General features: G+C 45.8%; 1 protein-coding gene across 7 annotated transcripts in view; it reads right to left on the bottom strand.

Annotated features, from left to right (window-relative positions):
* The window catches only part of PHACTR2 (phosphatase and actin regulator 2), a 255,603-nt gene extending 235,708 nt beyond the window's left edge, over positions 1 to 19,895 (bottom strand). For 6 of the 7 annotated variants that reach the window (XR_014147366.1, XM_081827428.1, XM_081827426.1 and 3 more), the window contains exon 1: positions 19,440 to 19,895. Coding sequence is in view for 6 of the 7 variants with exons in the window: in XM_081827428.1 (XP_081683554.1) it covers positions 19,440 to 19,653 (214 nt within the window). In the remaining variant the exon portion in view is untranslated. The remainder of the gene's footprint in view (positions 1 to 19,439) is intronic. The other variant, XM_081827432.1, reaches the window with a different exon arrangement.
* Between the last annotated feature and the right edge of the window lie 371 nt (positions 19,896 to 20,266).

The raw sequence follows: 20,266 nt of genomic DNA, 5'->3' as shown, positions 1-20,266 counted from the left end.
ATGGAAGTGGGGGGATGGGAATAGGTGGTCGTGTCAACATTTCACCAAAATAACAAGGCAACTCCCATGATTAGTTGGGGAAAAAAATCACTCAAACAGGTGGCCAGGGTTACTAGCTGATCAAGTAAATTCTGACACTCTATGAGGTGGTTGTCCATTTTATTTGCCTCTCTGTGGCCAAAAATTCAGGAATGCAAACTGGAACAAGAGGAAAAGCAGAATATAAACCCATAAAGGACACAGAGAACCTCTCTGCTGGTGATCCTCAAAGTAAGAGGCTAGAACGCACAAGAAACCCCCAGTGCTTTGTTCCGCACAAGTTCTCACAGATGGTGATACTAGTTGTTCCCGAACAATACAAGGATGGGGGCTGGAGGGAGGGAACTGTGGTGGCCGCGCTCACGGCTTCTGGCTCCAAGTACCACCTTCCAATCTGCCCAGCAAGTACAACAGAAACTTGCCTCGGGCGGGGTGGCGCCCCACATTGTAACTGGCCCCCGAGGAAAGATCCCCGAATCTCACAGACGTTCACAGTGACCTGACCTGACTGCGAATACACTCTCCTTTGAATCGTCCCCGCCCCCGGCCCACGAAGTTACGCAGGCCCAGCGCCAAGGCGCAAAGAAGACGCAGGCAAAGCAAAGCAGGAAGCCTCCCACACGAGAAAGGGAAGATAAGCATCACAGAAGCCTGAATGGCTTTTACTGAAGGGCATTTCAAAGCAAATACAGACATATACGGCATATTTGTAAATCCTGTGTGTATAAACACGTATCTTCACGCATGAAGCACAGAAGGCACTAAGAGCAAAGTGAAAGCGACTAAATAGCAGAAAATACTTCCAACGGATACAACAAAGGCCCATGACCCTTAACACCCCAAGAGCTGAGAAAGCAATGCAACAGAAAAAAAAGGGCAGAAGATGCGTGCACAGAGGGAGAACTACAAACGGCCAGTAATATAAAATACTCTGCAGGTTCACAAGCCATCAGAAAAATGTAAAATTAAAGACATAATGTATACCTGCTAAACTAGCAGAAGCCAAAAACTCTTCATTAGTTTCCAGTCCTGGCCTGGGTATGCGGAAGTCAGCACTCCTACTCTGCTGTGAATAAAAAGTCATGCAGACTTTTGGAGGAAAATGCAGCTGTACCTATTAGATCTTAAAAACTGGTAACCTACCATATGTTGATTATATCTCAATAAAACTGGGAGGGGATCTAATAACCTTTGACTTGGGGATCTTCTCATGGAAATACTTCCACATACGCAGAGAGACATATATGTCTAAAGTTCCCTGATCATTGGTTGTAATAGCGAAACATTAGGGGAAAAATAGAATATTTGCTGCAGACACTGAGAGATACAAGGAGTGGATGTCTGAGTTTGGATCATGCTAAATTCGCTCATGTAAACTGTGAGAAACCTGCTCCAAGTGTTTGAATAATAATTAAATGTATTTCACTGTACAGAGTGATCTATTTTTTTAAACTTTTGTAACGGTAAGAATTAAAAACAAAAGCCTTATGATTCTGAATAAAGGTGATCTTTTTTTAAAGCTGTAAAAAAATGAAATGTGTATCAACAGGGAAGTACTTACAGAAAATATGATACATATACACTGTAACATTTTCTGCAAACTTTAAAGTGAATAAATTAGAATCATGTCTATTGACACGCAAGAATGTTCAAGAAATTTTTGAGTAGAAAATGTAGTTTGCAATTCCATGGCAATTTTAAAGCTGAGCTGCTCCAGTAAATAAACTGGGCATTCTTGATAGCTGAATATGGAATATAGGCACAGGGAAAGGAAATAACGTTATACCTTATAACTACTGTATTGTAACTGTAATGTCTTAAAACTGTATTTAAAATTGGCGCCTGGGCGGCTCAGTCGGTGAATCAGCTGCCTTCGGCTCAGGTCATGATCCCACGGTCCTGGGATCGAGCCCCGCATCGGGCTCCCTGCTCCGTGGGGAGCCTGCTTCTCCCTCTCCCTCTGCCTGCCTCTCTGCGTACTTGTGCTATCTCTCTGTCAAATAAATAAATAAAATCTTTAAAAAATAAATAAATAAATAAATAAATAAATAAATAAATAAATAAAATAAAATAAAATTGGCACCATAAAAAAAATGTAGTTTGCAAAGAGTGCGCATAGCACAATCCCAAATTTGTGAAGGGGAAAAAGATTATTCCTACGTAGTTGTGTGTGTTTCCAGAGAAGTAGCCTGAAAGAACACAAGCTGAATGTGAGAAGAACTAAGCTTTTATTTTATATATATCTATATCAGTTGAACTTTTTTTGTTTGTTTGTTTGTTTATTTATTTAAACGTGGCACTTGAACTCATGACCCCAAGATCAAGAGTTGCATGCTCTATGGACTGAGCCAGCCAGGCGCCCCTCGGTTGAACTTCTTATATTACAAATGTATTATTTTAATGATGGGGAACATCTAAACTGAGTTTGCTGAGGCTGGAAAAGTGGAGAATTGTTGTGCTTTAGTCTTCAATGTCAAGGCGAATTGTTGGCGGTGAGATGACATTCTGAAGGTTGTCCATTAGCTTAGCCACACCACACAGCGTTAACTTGAGAGGATCCACGAATTTGCTAATTACTGTCCATTAACTAAAGGATGTGGGAAAGAAGAGGCAGACAGCATTGCCCTGTCATACGTGTGTACTCACTCGTCAGCTGATAACTGTGAACGAAAGAGTCCTCTCCCCAACTTCTCTTTCCACATTTTCATTAAACATGACACCTGTCTGCCCAAAGTTCTCCACTGACTTCCCATCTCAGAGAAAAAGTCAACCTCGTCACGATGTTCTACTGAGCTCCACGGCCTCCGGTCACCCACATGAGTGTACATCCTACCCTTTTCCCCAGCTCACTCCACCCTTCAGGCCTCTCTTCCACACAGGAAACATCCCTGTCTCTAGCCTGGGCCTTTGCTCTTCTCTCTTACTGAAGGCCTCTTCCCTCAGCTACCCCCAAGGCTCTCACCATCACTTCCCTCAGGGCTTTACTCAAATGTTCCGTCTATCCCAATACTCCCCATCCCCCTCCCCAACTTTATTATCACCATCTAATATTCTTTATGTATTTTGTTTATCATCTCTCTCGGCTGACAAAGATTCTCTCCCTGACTGTTCCTCTCTGAGCCCCCTTCTTGACTAGGCCTCAACCTCGGCCTATAAATATCTGAACAAACACTAACATAGTTTCTAATAGCTCAAGGTCACATTCCTAGGAGAACCCCTGCCACCCATCCCCCCAACCCTTAAAGTGTCTGCCTGAGAAAACTCAAGGCTGCAGAAAGAATTACTATTTGTTCCAACAACACCTGAGGATAGGGTCCCTGTTTCTCAGCCTTGGTGGGACTGTAGGGCACCCAACTTCGATGAGCACCAGTTAACAAACCCAGATGGATTTCCATGTACCAACCCCCACTTCCCACTTCTTGTCATTTTTCACTTCCCTGACTCCACTGAACCCCTGCTTGCCCCACTCCCTTTCTCCCTCATTCTCCCTTTAAACTGCCAGTCACCTCCATACAAATCGAAAGTTGGGTTCAGGTCGTGCTGGACTCTTCCCTGTTGCCGAAGTATATTACTGATGAAAATCTGACCTTTTCATTTTAACTACCGTCCAGCCTTGTTTCTCTTTGATATTCTCCACTGTGATGTAGGCTCCACGGGCTGGGTTTTGTTTTCTCACTAGCTTGTAGCAGAGCCTCACTAAGTACCTGCCAAACATCACTGATGCATCAACAGCTGTGGGTGTGAGCCCTATAGGCACACTTCAAGGCTGGGAAAAGCCCCTCTAAGCTTTTGGATGAAATATCATTGCTCACTTCTTTCCTTGAATACCTGGCCAGTGACAGGTGGCTGAATATCACAGATTCCGCCAGCCTTTCAAAACTGATCTTCGATTTGTTTTTAATCCTGATGGAGCACCATCTGCTATGTGCTCAGTATCATCCACGAACATGCACAACCGAGCACAGAATATTACATGAGTGGAAGATTACTGAAAGGTGCTGTGTGGAAAGCATTTGCTTCGCAAGAAGACTCTTACTGTTGATGGTGACTTCCTCCACTCTCCCCGCCCCCCCTTCATTTCCATCCGTGGTCCTGGTCCTGAAACTTCCCTTCAACTCCAGCTCCCCCAGCACCTCTCTGGGTTTCCTTCCCAGAACCTCACTGAAAGTGTTTTGGCTGTGAATTCTACTAACTTCCTTCAGATGCAATCCAAAGATGTCTTTTCAGTGTTTATTCTTTAGATTCTCTTAGGTGATCTGAGTGCTGCTAACCTCCCTCATCATACCCTCTCTCCTACTCTTCTCATTTTTTTTTTTTTCCAGCTGTGGCTTCTCACCATTCCTAGGTGACTACAGGTAGTCCCAAGTATAATCTGTCACTTCCAACAAATGCTCTATAAGCAAGTACTATGGGTGAGGCACTATGGAGTTTACAAAAGTCTAAGACTCAAAGGCTGTGCTCAGAAAGAGGGGAGACCATGTATATTCATACGAAAAGTTAAAGTTTACTGCACAATGGTTGCTTTAATAATAATTTGTTGAATGTAAAGGATATGTAGGAACATTCTTGTAATATCCAAGGCAACAATAAAGTGTCACATGACTGACACAATCAATAAGTCAAAGTCCTCCATTTAGAGCTGTAGCCTCTCTCCTTGCTGTATTTCTCACATCTACAGGGTATTTTCCACGGGTATTCTAACTTTAACCACAGCTGACAAAACTAACGTATCTTCTTATTACATCCTCAAATCTGCCTATTTTCCAGCATTCTCATAATTATCGGGGGCAGCACCAACACTCTGATGCTCGGGTGTCCCTTAGATAGACGTGCACACCCCGTCCATCATGGCAGCAGCTCCTGAGCTTTCCCTTCTGATATCCATGGTCACAACCTGGCCTGGGCATCAGTAACCTCAACTCCCCTCTCCTTCAGCTTCTGCCCCTTCTGCTCTACAAAAGGCATCACCAACCCTGAGGAATGAAGAATTGAAAATTCTCCACAGACATAAAACTTTTCAAAAGTGTATATTCATTTTTTACTCTTGTCTTTTCATGTTTTAGGTAATGCTATCTTCAGAAACAGATTTGAGGGGCGCCTGGGTAGCTCAGTCAGTTAGGTGTCCCACTTTTGGTTTCAGCTCGGGTCATAATCTCGGTGTTGTGAGATCGAACCCTGTGTCAGGCTCGACGCTCAGCAGGGAGTCTGCTTGAGGTTCTCTTCCTCTCTCTCTCCCTCTGCCCTGCTCTCTGTCTCTAAAATAAAATAAATAAATCTAAAAAGAAAAAAAGAGAAATAGATTTGAGTTTTGAATTTCCAGTGAATAAAGTGTTTTAATCTTTAAAAAAAAATTCTAGGTGAAGGTGGTCAACAAACTTTATAAGATAAATAAGATCTGGGGCGCCTGGGTGGCTCAGTTGGTTAAGCGACTGCCTTCGGCTCAGGTCATGATCCTGGAGTTCCGGGATCGAGTCCCGCATCGGGCTCCCTGCTCGGCAGGGAGTCTGCTTCTCCCTCTCCCACTCCCCGTTTGTGTTCCCTCTCTCGCTGTGTCTTTCTCTGTCAAATAAATAAATATTAAAAAAAAAAAAGATAAATAAGATCTGAGAATGTAATGTCTGATAATTTGATGACTACAGTTAACAATACTGTATTGTATATTTGAAAGTTGCTAAGAGTAGATCTTAAAAGTTCTCATCACAAGAAGACAAATTATAACTATGTGTGGTAGTGGATGTTAATGAAATTTATTGTGGTGATCATTTTGCAGTATATATACACATATCAAATCATTTATGTTGTACAGTTGAAACTGATACAATGTTATGTCAATTATATTCCCCCCCCAAAAAACTACTTCTATCTTTTTTAAGTTTGTTTATTTATTTATTTTTAGGTAATCTCTACACCCAACATGGGGCTCGAACTCACAACCCTGAGATCAAGGGTGGCATGCTCTTTCGACAGAGCCAGCCAGACACCCCTCCACTTCTATCTCTTATTCCTACCATCTACTGACCCTCTAGACACAAGACTCTAATAAAGGGCTTGCAGATAAAGTCCCAAGAGCCAACTCACATGGGCACTCTTGAAGCAAAATATCCTAAGTGTAAGTCCTAAGTATTCCCTCTCTCTAAAACTTTCAGTGCTTCCAACTACTATAAGTAATATATAGTAAGGTTTGCCAAAGAGGAAAGCAAGAGTTGACTTTCAAGCAAGATGAAAGTTTCCACGGATGGGATTTTGAGCTACATCACTGTTATGAGAATTTCATCCTTAAAACAGCGGACACTATCCATAGAGGCATGCTCCTCACAGTGTGGTGCATTGACCAGCAGCATCAGCAAACCTAAGAAGCCTGTTAGAAAATGCAGAAATTCAATCTCTACCCCAAACCCATTGAATTTCAACAAGATCCCCAGGTGATTCATAAGCATAGTAACATTTGAGAAACGCTACATTTGATAACATAACTCTGCCACCTAAATTGGATGTGAACTCAGACGAGAGCTCTGATCAACAGACCATTACAGTTGATTTGAGTCACCCACTGAGGCTCTGAAACACCACCCAATGCCCACCTAGAAGCAAATGGTAGACTTGCTGCTTTCTGGTGTAGCTGATTAGGACTGCAATATTCCATCCTTCGTGGGGTGCCTCTGTTGCCTGTTGACTATTAACAAAGCAGCAGGGTGATAATGGCTGAAAACCACAGCCCGGGATTAAGGGCTTCTTTGATGGGGCACAGGGACCAGTTGAATCATATCGAGACACCTCCACCCCCAGTCCTCAGTAATACTTTCACCCAGGTGAGGGCCTGCAAAAATGATCATCAAGGCAAGCCTTGGAGGAAGAGGGCTCAAAGAGCAACAGTTACAGTAGGTGTGCACAGAAAAAGGAGGAGTGACAGCCAAGCAGTCAAAGGAGGAAGTGAGACAGGAGCATTTGCACATAGGTTTTGATGGACAAGGTAGATTTTTCAGCACCAGAAAGTTCGGAACACCTCTTTCTCCTTCTGCAGCTGCTTATCAGCTGCTGGTCCCTTCCGTGTGTTCCTGGGCCTGAGCAAACATTCCCATCTTCCCACTGCCTGAGGCCATGGACTTCTCTCAGATCCCAGCCCTCTGGGAATTTGTCATCCTAGGGAAAACCTACCAATTTTGGTCTGGACAATTGCTTGCGCCCTAAGGCCAACTCTAAACCCAAGCTGAGAAATGTTTAATCAGACCAGGCCAGAGGAATGCCATCCCACATCCCAAACAGGCTCCAGAAGCCAGGATTACCATCTGAGAGAATGTAATCCCCAGAGAGCCAGGGTTTGAATCAAACTCACTACCACAGAATTGCATCTGAAAAGAGGCACATGCCTAATATACTGTGTAAGACCCACTATTAAGGTTCCTAAAGGAAGGGGAGGTCTGGTAAAATGACCATGGCGGGCTGAATGGAAACAAAAGGGACCCAACTCTGGAAAACAGTATGGAGGTTCCTCAAAAAGTTGAAAATAGAGCTACCTTATGACCCAGCAATTGCACTACTAGGTATTTATTCAAAGGATACAAACATAGTGATTTGAAGGGACACATGCACCCCAATGTTTATAGCAGCAATGTCCACAATAGCCAAACTATGGAAAGAGCCCAGAGGTCCATCGACTGATGAATGGATAAAGAAGATGTGGGGTATATATATACAATGGAATATTACACAGCCATCAAGAAGAATGAAATCTTGCTATTTGCAGCAATGTGGATGGAACTAGAGGGTATTATGCTAAGTGAAATCAGTCAGAGAAAGACAAATACCATATGGTTTCACTCATATGTGGTATTTAAGAAACAGAACAGATGAACATAGGGAAGGGAAAGAAAAAGAAAATAAGATGAAAATTGAGAGGGAGTTTATGGTTTATAAGAGTCTCTTATGGTTTATAAGAGATGCTGAACTCTAGGAAACAAACTGAGGGTTGCTGGAGGGGGAGTGGGGGACAGTAGGGGGGATGGGGTAACTGGGTGATGGGCACTTGATGTAACGAGCACTGGGTGCTATATGCAACGGATGAATCACTAAATTCTACCTCTGAAATGAATAAAAAATAAAACAACTAAAAATAAATAAAAGAGGCCCAAAGAGCTCATGGTAATGTGTACCCTACAGTGGGCATGGTGGTTGTTGGGGGGGGGACATCGGGTATCCCATCACTCAGGTGAGAGAGAAGAATGTCTGTCTTCATGAGCAAGCCTTCTCCCCCACATTCTTTATTCTGCTTGCTCCCTGGGGCCCAGCCCTCCAACATGCTCCCATCCTGCACCCCAGCCAACGACTTCAGCACCCTTGCTGTTCCCCAGGAAAATCCCTCCTCCTTGCTCCCATCCGCACAAGTCCAAGACACCTCACTGTGCTATTGAAAGCTCACTTCATTAGAGACAAATGTTTCCTGATCCTGTGTAATTTTGGTACTCCACCCCATCTCTTCTTTCTCACCTTAACAAGCATTTGACTTTTCTCAGTGACCCTTTAGCTTCCCCAAAGCTCAGGAATTCCTCACCTTGCTGGGCCTCTGGTCCACTGAGGTAATGTAACTTTAGATGTGTTTGCCCATCACCCCTCATCTCTTATCTAAGAACTATCTTCACACCTATGACAGTACACACCAGCAGCCTCACTTGTCCCGCATAACGGATATAGCTAGTTACAGAAATGGCTTCCTGGCCCAGGCTGGGCATCTAGACTTGGGATCCAAGGGCACTGAGGAGTGTCTCTGCTCCCCGGAACTGAAGATGTGTGAATTTGGGAACTCTGTGGTAAACATGCTCATAACAGCAGAGAAATCTGGTATGGGAGGATGAATTGCAGCATAGGTGTACGGAAGGAGAGAAATAGATCCCGAGAAAGAAAAAGCGCAGGAGGAATGGACAGAGTACCCTTCCTGGCCACCGGTAACTTATCAGTTGCTGGGTCTGGGCCTCACAAGATGCAACTCTGCTTCCTGGTTTGGGGCTGCTCCTATATCCTTAATAATAATAACAACAACAACAATAATAACAATAATAATAATAATAACAACAACAACAATAATAATAACAATAACAACAACAATAACAATAATAATAACAACAACAATAACAACAACAATAATAACAACAACAACAACAACAATAATAATAACAATAATAATAATAACAACAATAATAACAATAATAACAACAACAACAATAATAACAATAATAATAATAACAACAATAATAATAACAATAATAATAATAACAATAATAACAATAATAATAACAACAACAATAATAACAACAATAATAACAACAACAACAACAATAATAATAATAATAACAGCAACAACAATAATAATAACAATAATAATAACAACAACAATAATAATAACAATAATAATAATAATAACAACAGGTGCCTGGCTGGCTCAGTTGGTGGAGACTGCAGCTCTTGGTCTCAGGGTCTCAAGGCCCACATTGAGCGTAGAGCTTACTTTTAATTAATTAATTAATTAATAGCACTCTCCCCTGTTCCACTTAGACAAGGCAGTCTCCATTTCTGGCTACAAAAATGTGTTCATTTGATCAAATCCTTGCTATCAACTGGTAATCCTCATACCCGTCTCACCAAGATTCCCCCACCCCCACCCCGCAAATGTCACAGTTGCCTTCTTTCCTTTCTTAATCTCAGAGTCACTAGGCTAACAATCCAAACTGTCCTGCCTAGCTGACATACACTTCTTTGCATGGTTATATATTTTGGGGGTATGAAGTATTACTATAAAGTAATATGAATGACTTAGATGTCGAAATGATTGTTATTCCCACCAAAGTAAGCATGCTGGGAGACAATAAATATACTCCCACAATGCGGTCACTATCCCAGCCATTTCCAGAATGTCTTTTCAAATCTGCCCCACTGACATAAAACTACGTCTCTGAAAGACATGAGTTTTAGAAAGAGCTACAATTGTGCTCTCATCAGGGCAAGTGGCTAAAATGAGGGATCAAACATTTTAGTCGCAAAACTTTTTTTTCTAAGATTTTGTTTATTTGACAGAGAGAGAGAGCACACGCAGGGGAGCAGGAGAAGGAGAAGCAGGCTCTCTGCTGAGCAGGGAGCCTGACCATGGGGCTCGATCCCAGGACCCTGAGATCATGACCTGAGCTGAAAACAGACACTTAACTAATTGAGCCAATCAGGCACCCCTAAAACTTTTGTTAAACACTGTTTTACACAGTAACATCATACTTGAAATAAGCAGGGGCACCCGGGTGGCTCAGTTGGTTAAGCATCTGCCTTCAGCTCAGGTGGTGATCTCGGGGTCCTGGGATTGAGCCCTGCCTTGGACTCTCGGGCTCCCTGCTCAGCAGGGTGGGGGAGCAGAGTCTGCTTCTTCCCCTCTCTCTCTGCCCCTCCCCCTCCCTCTCGTGCACTCTCTCTCTCAAACAAATAAATAAAATCTTTAAAAAAAATTATAATTGGAATAAGCATATACTCTTCTAGTATGATGCTTTAAAACATAACATTTGTTTTAAGACATAAGTTCTATTACATTTTTTAAACTATCAGTCAAATTGTTCATCATCCACACACATTTCTATCACCTTCATCCAGGCACCTGGAATAGAAACCAGAGACTTATAATGCCCAGTAGGCTGGAAAAGAGGGGTTTAATGTATGTTTGTTATCAATGTTTAGGCTATTTAATTATTATTTAGTAGAAATTAGACCTCAAAAGAAGATATGGCAACAGATACGTAAGCTAAAATATACATGAAGGCAAAGCAAGATTACCGACCAACACTGATGACATGAGTCTGGCCATAAATTGCTACAAACTTAAAATATGTGAGTTCCTGATCCAAAATGGAAACATCACACCTATGTTATTCTTGCCCTGGTCACAGTCCTGAGCTCTGGATACAGACAATGTACTTTTCTTTAGGTCACAAGTTTCTTCCTGTTATGAAGAATAAGCAGTAGCTGCTTTTTCTCAAGCCTTCACAGAGACATCAAGAAACTGCAAAGTAAGGCATATAAATGTCAAGTTTTAGCCAACAGGTCACAAAGGGAGCTAGATCTCAGAACCCTTTCTAAGGCAGACTGGTGCAACCTAGTTCTCTGTGCAAATTTCAGCTAGCATGATCAAAGATAATGAGTCACCCGGTACGGTATTTTTAAAACACTGAAGCTGCTTCAGTGTTGGTTTTTTTTTTTTTTTTTTTCCCCTGAGCTTCACCGTAACTGAAACTACACTTGTACTTTGAGACAAGATATGGTTCTCATGCATGAGTTATACACATGACTCCAAGATTGAGTAGTTTTAGTCGAAAACAATGCACTTAAGTAATGATAATTGATGTGCACTTGCCTGAAAATATGGGATCCCAGGATCCTATCCCCGTTAATCAAATTTGCTATTTATATGAGAAATCTGAAGTGTTGGATAGACTTTAAAATAGACAGGTAATTGGCTTCAGCCTTACCATGAACTTTTGAGAGAAACATGTTTATTATGATGATCTCTCATAATAGTATTTGTGAAGTAAAACATGACACAATTTCCTCCCTGTTGGTGGGGGTACGTGTGAGTTGTTTTCTCGGAGAGGCGATGGACATGCACCAAGGTAGTGTGGGGTAGAAAGGAGTGTGAGCCTTCAGGTCAGAGAGATTCGAGTATTGGTTGGACTACTTCCCAGCTACCTATGGGACTTGGGTGGGTCACTCGGCCTGAACCAGATTCCTTACCTACAAAATGCAGCTATGTCACAGGGTTGCTACAAAGATGAAATATGATAGTGTGTGTAAGTAATGCGCCTGGATTAGCGGGAGGGTTCAATTCCTTCTGCGCCCTCTTGACTGCATCTGCATCCAACACCCCGCACTGCCTTCCAGCCCCTGTGACTTGGATTCCATCATCACCGGCCAAGGAGCTGACATTCACAACTTCCCTTTCACAGAGTTCTTCTGTAGATGTTACCAGGGGAAGTTTCCACAATACCCCCAAGGAAGAGCTAGTTTTCTCATGAGCGGCTCTTTAAAAACTCTGGTTAGTTTGTTTTTTCATTTTAAAACATTTGGACATCAGAGCTTCTACCCAATGTTCAGTTTTATTTATTTATTTATTTAGGCTAATTTTCGATGTAGAGATACTTGACGTCAAAAGAACGGACTTTTAGGTAATTCATGCATTAATTCTGTAAACATCTAGTAAGCACCTAGCATATACCTGACCCTGTATTAGGCACCGAGACTGCAAAAATAAAACATACTTTCTCTTTTCAGTGACTTTACAGTATGAGGAAGGAGACAAATCAATGCATAATTTTAATATACCATAGTGAGTCCTGTAACAGAAGTATGCAAATGGTGCCAGTATTTTTGTAGCACTTTCAAGTTCAAGTTTTTCCATGTTTCAGCCTTACAAAAATCCCATGAGCTAGGTGTTACTGTTATTGATTGTATCCAGGTCATATATAAAGAAGCCAAGCAGAGGGAAGGGAAGTAAGTTAATCAAGGTCACACAGATAATAACCATGATTCTGCATCTCAAATCTCAGTTGTCTGGGCTCCTTCCACCATCGTCCCTCAATGTCCACGTCCGAATACACTCAGAACACACCCCTATCAAGCTTTCAAATATCACCTAACTTGTGTCTCCCAGGAAACATTCAGACACAGGGATGTTCTCATTCTCTCGCCTTGGCCTAGCCCCCAGTCTCCTTCTCTCTCCTCTCCCACAGGAACCCAGCTGAGAGCCAAGGGAGCTGCAGAGTGTTCTCTGACAATGCTGGGTTGTTTCAGGCCTTGGTGCTTTTGCTTGTACTGTTTCCTCTCCCCAAACACTCCTCTGCCACCTCACCCAACTCCATCTTCCAGTTCCTCCTCTTGCATGCAGAGAGCACAGGTGTCACCTCCTCCAGGAAGTCTTTCCTGATTACCCTGCCCCAAGCCACTTCATAGAGCTAAGGTTCTGGGGTTCTCCCCCGGGCCTGGGATAGGGCCTGAGTCATAGCTCATACTTTATTGCCCTGCAGCTGTTGGTTTGTCTGTCCTTCACCCACTGGACTGTGAATTCCTTAGGAATATCTTTGCAGCCTGTGTTTGGCCCATTAGCTGTTTGCTAATTGAATGAATAAATGAAAAATCAAGATATGATCCCTCTCCTGATGCAGCCCCTGCAGTAGCTAGAGCTCAAAATGAAGCCACAGCTTTGCCATCAGTCTCAATGCTACCAGCGAACTACTGATGCAAACTGGATCTCGCCCAGTTTGGGTATAATCAGCTTTTCATGCATCCTCTGGAAACCAGAACACAACATCATCATGTCATTTTTTTTTTTTAGCATAATCATGGCAAATAACAACGGTTTAGATGAACAGACATGCTTCTGTACCAGGCTGAATGGTCTCTGCTCTCCGTGTCACCCCCACAACTGCAAAACCACATATGCTGGGTCGCCTGGGCAGTTCAGTCGGTGAAGCGTCTGTCCTCGGCTCAAATCATGATCCCAGTGTCCTGGGATTGAGCCCCATGTCGGGCTCCCTGCTCAGCGGGGAGTCTGCTTGTCTCTCTCCCTCTGCCCGTCCTCCCTGCTATGCTCTAAGAAATAAATAAAATCTTAAAAAAAAAAAAAAGCCACATCTGCTTACCTCTGCACATCCAGTGCCTGGAACAGTGTCTGGCACATCATAACCCTCAATAAATACCAGATGAATGAATGAATGAATGAGTGAATGGAAACTGCCCGGGCTCGGTTCTTTCTAAGTGGCCATATTGGCACCGTGTGACCCCACCTCCAGGCCACAGCTGGTTTGAGTTTGGGTGGGTATCAAATCAAGGCAGGCAATCCATAGCTTCTCTATGACGTATGACCTACTATGAAAAGGTGGCTGCAAACAATAGATCTCTTCCAGGAAATGTGAGCTAAGAAATATGAAGAAATGTTTCCAGGTAAACATAAGGGCAAGAGCTAAAAGGAAGCAAAGGTAAGGTTGATGTAAGGTAGGTAGAAGCCATGATGTGTTTTTTTTTTTGTTTTTCTTTTTAAAGATTTCATTTTCAAGTAATCGCTACACCCCATGTGGGGCCCAAACTCATGACCCTGAGATCAGGAGCTGTATGCTCTACCACCTGAGCCAGCCAGCCTGGTGTTGGTAAGTAGGTGGATGGAGAAGCACCTGTGACGGCGAGGAATCTGTTCCGATTCAAGAGGGAGAAAGCTGGTCAGCAGAGAGGCAAAGAGAAGCTCCATGCCAGGTGAGACCATGCTAGAGAGAGCACGAGGAAATGCTTCCAAGTGTTGCCTCTCTTCCTGACGGGTTTCTGGTCTCAGCCCCAGGTCAGGTGCAACCTGATTTAACAGGTAAGTCCTTACCTAACAGGTGAAGATGATTTTTTTTTTAAGATTTTATTTATTTATTCATTAGAGACAGAGAGAGAGAGGCAGAGGGAGAAGCAGGCTCCCCGCGGAGCAGGGAGCCGGATGCGGGACTCGATCCCAGGACCCTGGGATCATGACCTGAGCCGAAGGCAGACGCTTAACCAGAAGATGATTTTTAAAGTGTTTCAGCCTCTGCTACAGGGTAACAGGTAAAGCTGAATTTTCAAATATGCCAACCTCGGGTATGGGACCAGCATCAGCTGATGGGGTGCCTCTGTGAGAAGGCACCCCTTCTGCGATGAAGCCTGGCCAAGGGTGGCCCCGGGCCGATGCGAAGCCCAGGGCCTTTGTGCCATGGCAGGGGAGTGGACCTGTACACCGGGGCACAGCTCGGTCAGGGCAGGGCTCAGGCTGGATCTGAGCACCCCTTGTCTGCTCTGCCCAGCACCCACCTGCACTGCCCAGATCGTCCCGCCTTTCCCACAAGGACAGCTTTGCTCTCCTGTGAGGAGGCAGAGACAGAGAGTAAACTTAGAGCCAGATGGTCTTTGTTTGGTAAAAAATCACTCTGAGCTACACAAATGGAAAGTGAGCAGGCATCCATGGTTCCTGGCCTAGGGCAGCTCCAGCCCAGCTGTGAACGGGGCCCAGGAGCCCCTGCGGACTCAGCCACCCGGCAGAGCATTAGGCTTCGGAGAACAATAGCTGAGCAGGCAAACATTGGCGCCAAGAGTTATATCCTTGGAGGTCAGTGAAAGGTGCTCTGAGAGCACAGGCAAAGCGTAGACAAGCAAGGACTTGCCCCAGTGGGACAGGCGACCATCAACCGCAGAGCCAGCGGTAGACGGCAGCGTCTCACGCCTGCAGCCAGGCAGCTGTGGGTATGGACTCAAAGAACATCCAGGTTTGCTACATTTCTCACTCTCTCTCCACTGAACACACCAGGGATCAAAGACTCCAGACAAAGATACTGGATTTGCCGTTACCTAAACACCTACATGCAACAGGGCAAGGGATGCTGGAGAGACGAATCAGGGTACCGAGAAAGAGATGAGACTGTTTCTGTACATCGTTTTATTAAGTGGCCCATTCACTCATCCCTCCCTTTTTTGAGGCACCTCACGGGGCTCTCTGCTCTGTGCAGCCCAATGTGCAAAACGAAGAGTCATTGCTTGAAGACAGCAAACACCTCTTGGCCCAACGCATCCGGCACAGCGCGTGGCATATAGAACTTGCTGAAAGCTTCCAGAAGGCATATGCCCTAGGTTCTTTAGTCACTAAACATTGGGCTTATCAGAAGAGCGCGTCACAACCCACTGACAATGTTGAAGTCACTAATGCAGGAAAAGATGGGTCTGAAAATTAAGAGAATACCAGCCGATAGACCATGAAAAGCTTATTTCAGGATTTTATTTTTTCAAATGGGTAAAATATCACTCCATTTACAAAGAAATGCCAGATTTTAAATACCCAGAACTTTTGTTGAATTCCAGAACCATGAGTTCAAAAACCACAAAGCAAAATCAATCTGGATTTTTCTAAAGCAAAAGCCTCAAGTTTTTATAAGCTCAATAAAAGGCCTTAAGTATCAATTCTGATGTTATTGAAGTTATGGTTTTTAAATGTACTTATTTGAATATATTTGGGTTTCTTCACATTTTATATGGATTTTAAAATATAAAACTAGTTTTTGTTGACAAAGCAATGCATTTTTATCATGTGAAGAAAAATAACTGCTCAAGTCACAAGTTAAATAGAAGCCCCTGAAGTCTGAGATGCTTTTCTTGACAAAAATCTAGTAAGAAAGCACAGACAGGAACAGTGGAATCTCTCCTGATAACCCAGTAGCATCAACACAGCGCTCACACAGAGGTCTTTAAAAAATATGCTTCATATTGGACTGATGCTTATTGCCATTTCTGGCAAAATTTTCGAGGCCAAGTTTCAGGTTTTTAGCTATTCTTTCATGGAGAGAAGAATGAAGAGGAAGTAGGGATAGAGTGACAGATGCAAGCAGCCTGGGAGTGGATGGCTGTTTTTGGACTGAGGCTCTTCTTTGACAACCCATGACACCTTCCAGTCTCCTCTTCCTTCCCCTCTTCCACTCCCTCCCAGCCATACATCATTGCAAAACATGATGTCCCCTCCCCACTCAACACTCTCCCAAAGGTGAGTTAACTCATTGTTAGAAATTAACCCTTAGGTGGGGCGCCTGGCTGGCTCAGTCAGAAGAGCCTGCGACTCTTGATCTCGGGGGTTGTGAGTTGGAGCCCCACGTTGGGTGCAGAAATTACTTTAAAAAAAAAGAAGAAGAACTTAACCCTTAGGAAGGACTTACCGACCAGTAGCTAGAATCAAGAATGGGAGGGAGAGGTGCCATGTGGGAGGTGGCTTAGCAGAGGGAGCACCAAAAGGGGTGTGAGAAGGTTCTAAAGCAAACCCTTCAACCTTACGGTTGCCCAGGACAACCCCGGCCACAACATCACAATGCACATGGCAGCAAGCTATGTTGACATGCTGTTCACAAGCTCTGTTTGTACACCCAGTGCCCAGGCTAGACCTGATGCCAATGAAATCAGATTCCCAGGGGAGGGACCCAGCCATAAACTGTTGTGTTGGTGGTGGTGTTTCAACTCCCCAGGTGACTCCTGTGTGCAACCAACTTTGAAAACCAGTGTCAGAAAATAGGGCTTCTCAAATGTTCTGTACCTAAAAACAACCTGGGAATCTGGGAATTGCAGATTGGGATGAAGTTGGTCTGGAGTGGGGTCTGAGATTCTGAGGGGGAGGCCCATACTGCTGGTCTGGGCTAGTTCTGGTAGGACCACATACGATCTAGCTCTGGATATTGCCCCTGTGGGTGCAGAGCTGCTGGGGAGGGCCTGGAAATCGGACTGCCCTACACCAGCCCACGCAATGTTTTCCCAAGGCGGTGTAACGTTCCCATTGGGCTCTAAGACAATTCTGTTATCCCAGGCCTGTCATCTCGCTGCTTCTCTGACATGGATGCAGAGGCTGCAGGATTCTGCGGAATTCCTGTGTGTGTGTCAGTGAGGGGCGAGCTCATTCTTTTTCTCTCTCACTCTAAGAAATGCGGGGAGCTCCTGGTCACACTTAGCCAGCTCTTAAAGAAATGCAAGGCTCAGTTCTGAAAATGGAATACAGTAATTTAGAAGAAGTTCACTCTTTTACATGTGGATCAGCAACCTGGGGTGCCGGGGACAACTCAGCTGAAAGTTGTCATTTCCTAACATCCTTTAAGAGCACACAGAAGATTCAGAGTTCTTGGAAGTAAAATAACTTTACAAATTGAAGTCCATAGTTCACATTACGTGTACTTTGCACACTCACATTTAAAAGTTCTTTAGTGCCCTTTTTCTGCACACAGCCCTGAATTTCTACCTATGAAGATGAAAAAATGATGGTACAAGCTATGCTTATTTTATCTATTCACCAAATTGACTAATTTTTCAGTGATTCTTTAGAGTCATCTGAACGTTGACCTTCGTGAAAATCTATCAAGACTATCCATGGGTCAAGTTCCGACCCGCTGAGACATAATAAGCAGGAGGTAAACTACATTCAACTCCATGCTTTTCACAATATGAATTTGGCAGAAGGCTCTTTTCTCAAATACCATAAGCTACATCCCACTACCTGTATTTAACAATTCTGACCGGCTTTGTCCAACATGATCTGCAGAGTCAGATTAACAACACCTTGATACTGTCTAAGTATACACATTGTATGGTGAAACAATATTACAAGCATAAGAAAATGGAGGGTGCTGATGGAAAACAGAGCTAGTTAGCTGGAATGCAGTCAGAGATATGAAAATGTGCCTTTTTTGAACAAGAGACTTGGCTTCAGGTAGATGTGAGGTTGAGTCAGAGCTCAAGGGCCTGACCTCAGAGCACAGAGCCTGAAAGGGGTCATGGCGGATGGCGTGGAGGGTGCACACCACCGCGACGGCCTCAGGCTGCTAGGGGTAGTTGTGATGTTAGCTTTCATTTCCAGCTTCCATGCATCCTCCCTCGACTGCAAATCGGAAAACAATCCCTGGGCACTTAACAAATCGGTGGACTTTTAAAAACAGTTCTGCAGTTCTTAGGCTAACGCTTTGTTCAAGAGCATTTAAAAATGATTAATTATTTAATCCCCATAACCTCCTTGTGTGGTAGTTCCACACACTCATTCCCACTTTAAGTACCGAGATACGAGAGACAAGGGTTAGTGGTTTGCCCCACGTTACACACAGCGCAACGCTCGCAGCACCCGCCCTCGGCCGAGTTCCTGGTTCTGCCGGTCCCGTGCACTGAGCAGCCCCCAGCAGGCGCCGTGAGCCCCGCGCAGAGGGTGGGGGCGGGGGGCGGCGGCCGGGGCCCTAGGCAAGGGCCACGCGATCGGCGCAAACGCAGAGGTGCTGGCTCCAGTCTCGGTCAAACAGCAGTGAGAACCAGAGGAGCACACAGCTCGGCCAAACTCTCAGCACCACCTGCATGGGTTTTTACAGGGCGGAAAAACTCAGACCCCGGGTGCTCTGACCTGCAAACCCCAAAGAACTCTTTATTTCAGAAGCACGAGCAGTTAGGAGGGTTTCCAAGACCTGCATTGACCCTAGCCCCCAGAGTGAGGGGACCGCACCCTTCCGCGGGACCAAAGTCTCTTCTTGACGGACGAGCCTAAGAGCCAGAGTAGCTGGTGCTCCCGACACCGCACCGCCGCGCGGCCGAGCTCACTAACGCCGGGGGCTGCGCCCTCGCTCTCGCTGGGAGAGACGCGCGCCCACCCGGCGCACCGACCGCAGCCTGGCTGGAGCATCCCCCGCCAAGGGCCAGAGCCGCGGGCAGCAGAGCAGGAGGACGGCGCGGGGGAGTTCAGTTTCGCCCTCCCCTGCCCTCCCCCCAGCCGCTCCCGTCCCGCCGGCGTCCCGGGCTGGCCGCGCTTCCCGCCGCCACCTGCCCCGGCCGGCCCTCCCCCGGTCCCCAGCGCCCCCGAGCCGCCTTACCTGAGCCAGAGATGTGGACCCGGAGCGGGCGGCCCCTGCTGGAGCACGACGATAGGTCGCTCTGGGAGCGGCCGCGGGGGCTCGGGTCCCCCGGCAGCCTGCGCAGGGCGGTCGCCGGCGGCGGGGCGGGCTCCTGCGGCTCGGGGGCTTCGGCCACTGCCTGCCCGGCGGGCCCGCCCGGGGGCTCCGCGGAGCGTCTGCCCGCCTCGGCCATCGGCTCCCGGCGGCGGCCGGCCCGGAGCGCGGGGTGGGGCTGGCGCCGAGGGCTGCGCTGCCGGGCGCGGCGACCCCGAGGCAGCGCCAAGGGCGGGGAGGCTGGACGCTGGGCGCCGAGAAGCTGGTGCGGAGGGCGGGAGGAGGAAGAGGACAGAAAAGTTTGCACAGGAAGGAGCCGCCTACAGCCGGCTCTCGCTCCGGCGGGCGAAAGCCGCAGGGCTCGGAGCTGGGCCGCCCTCGGTGCCCGCGAACCTACCAGTCTGCTCCTCCCCCAAGCCCAAGCACTGCCCTTTGCTAGAAGGCGGCGGTGGGGTCCCCTCTGGTCACTCAGCAAGCGGACCTCAGAGAAGTGGCGTTTGGGCTTCAGGAACTGGGATGCAAAGTCAGGGTTAATGCCATTTCCATTCATTTGGGGTAGGGGGAATGTCAGGTACACACACTGGAGTCACCTTGTGATGGCACAGAAATGGCCATACCGAGTTGACAGGTAGGAAACTGCGGCGCCAAAGGATGCTGGACTTGCGGGTGGGTTCGTGGAAGATCCTGGAGTCCCTCAAGTCAAGTCCAATGCCCTTCTCTTCTCACGTCCAGCCCTCAAAGCCCTTCTCCAC

This window comes from Leptonychotes weddellii, chromosome 8 (assembly GCF_054177405.1).
Source record: "Leptonychotes weddellii isolate Sample4059 chromosome 8, ASM5417740v2, whole genome shotgun sequence".
Lineage (NCBI taxonomy): Eukaryota > Metazoa > Chordata > Mammalia > Carnivora > Phocidae > Leptonychotes > Leptonychotes weddellii.
Note: the sequence above shows the minus strand (reverse complement) of the source record. Positions and strands in the feature narration are given on the sequence as shown.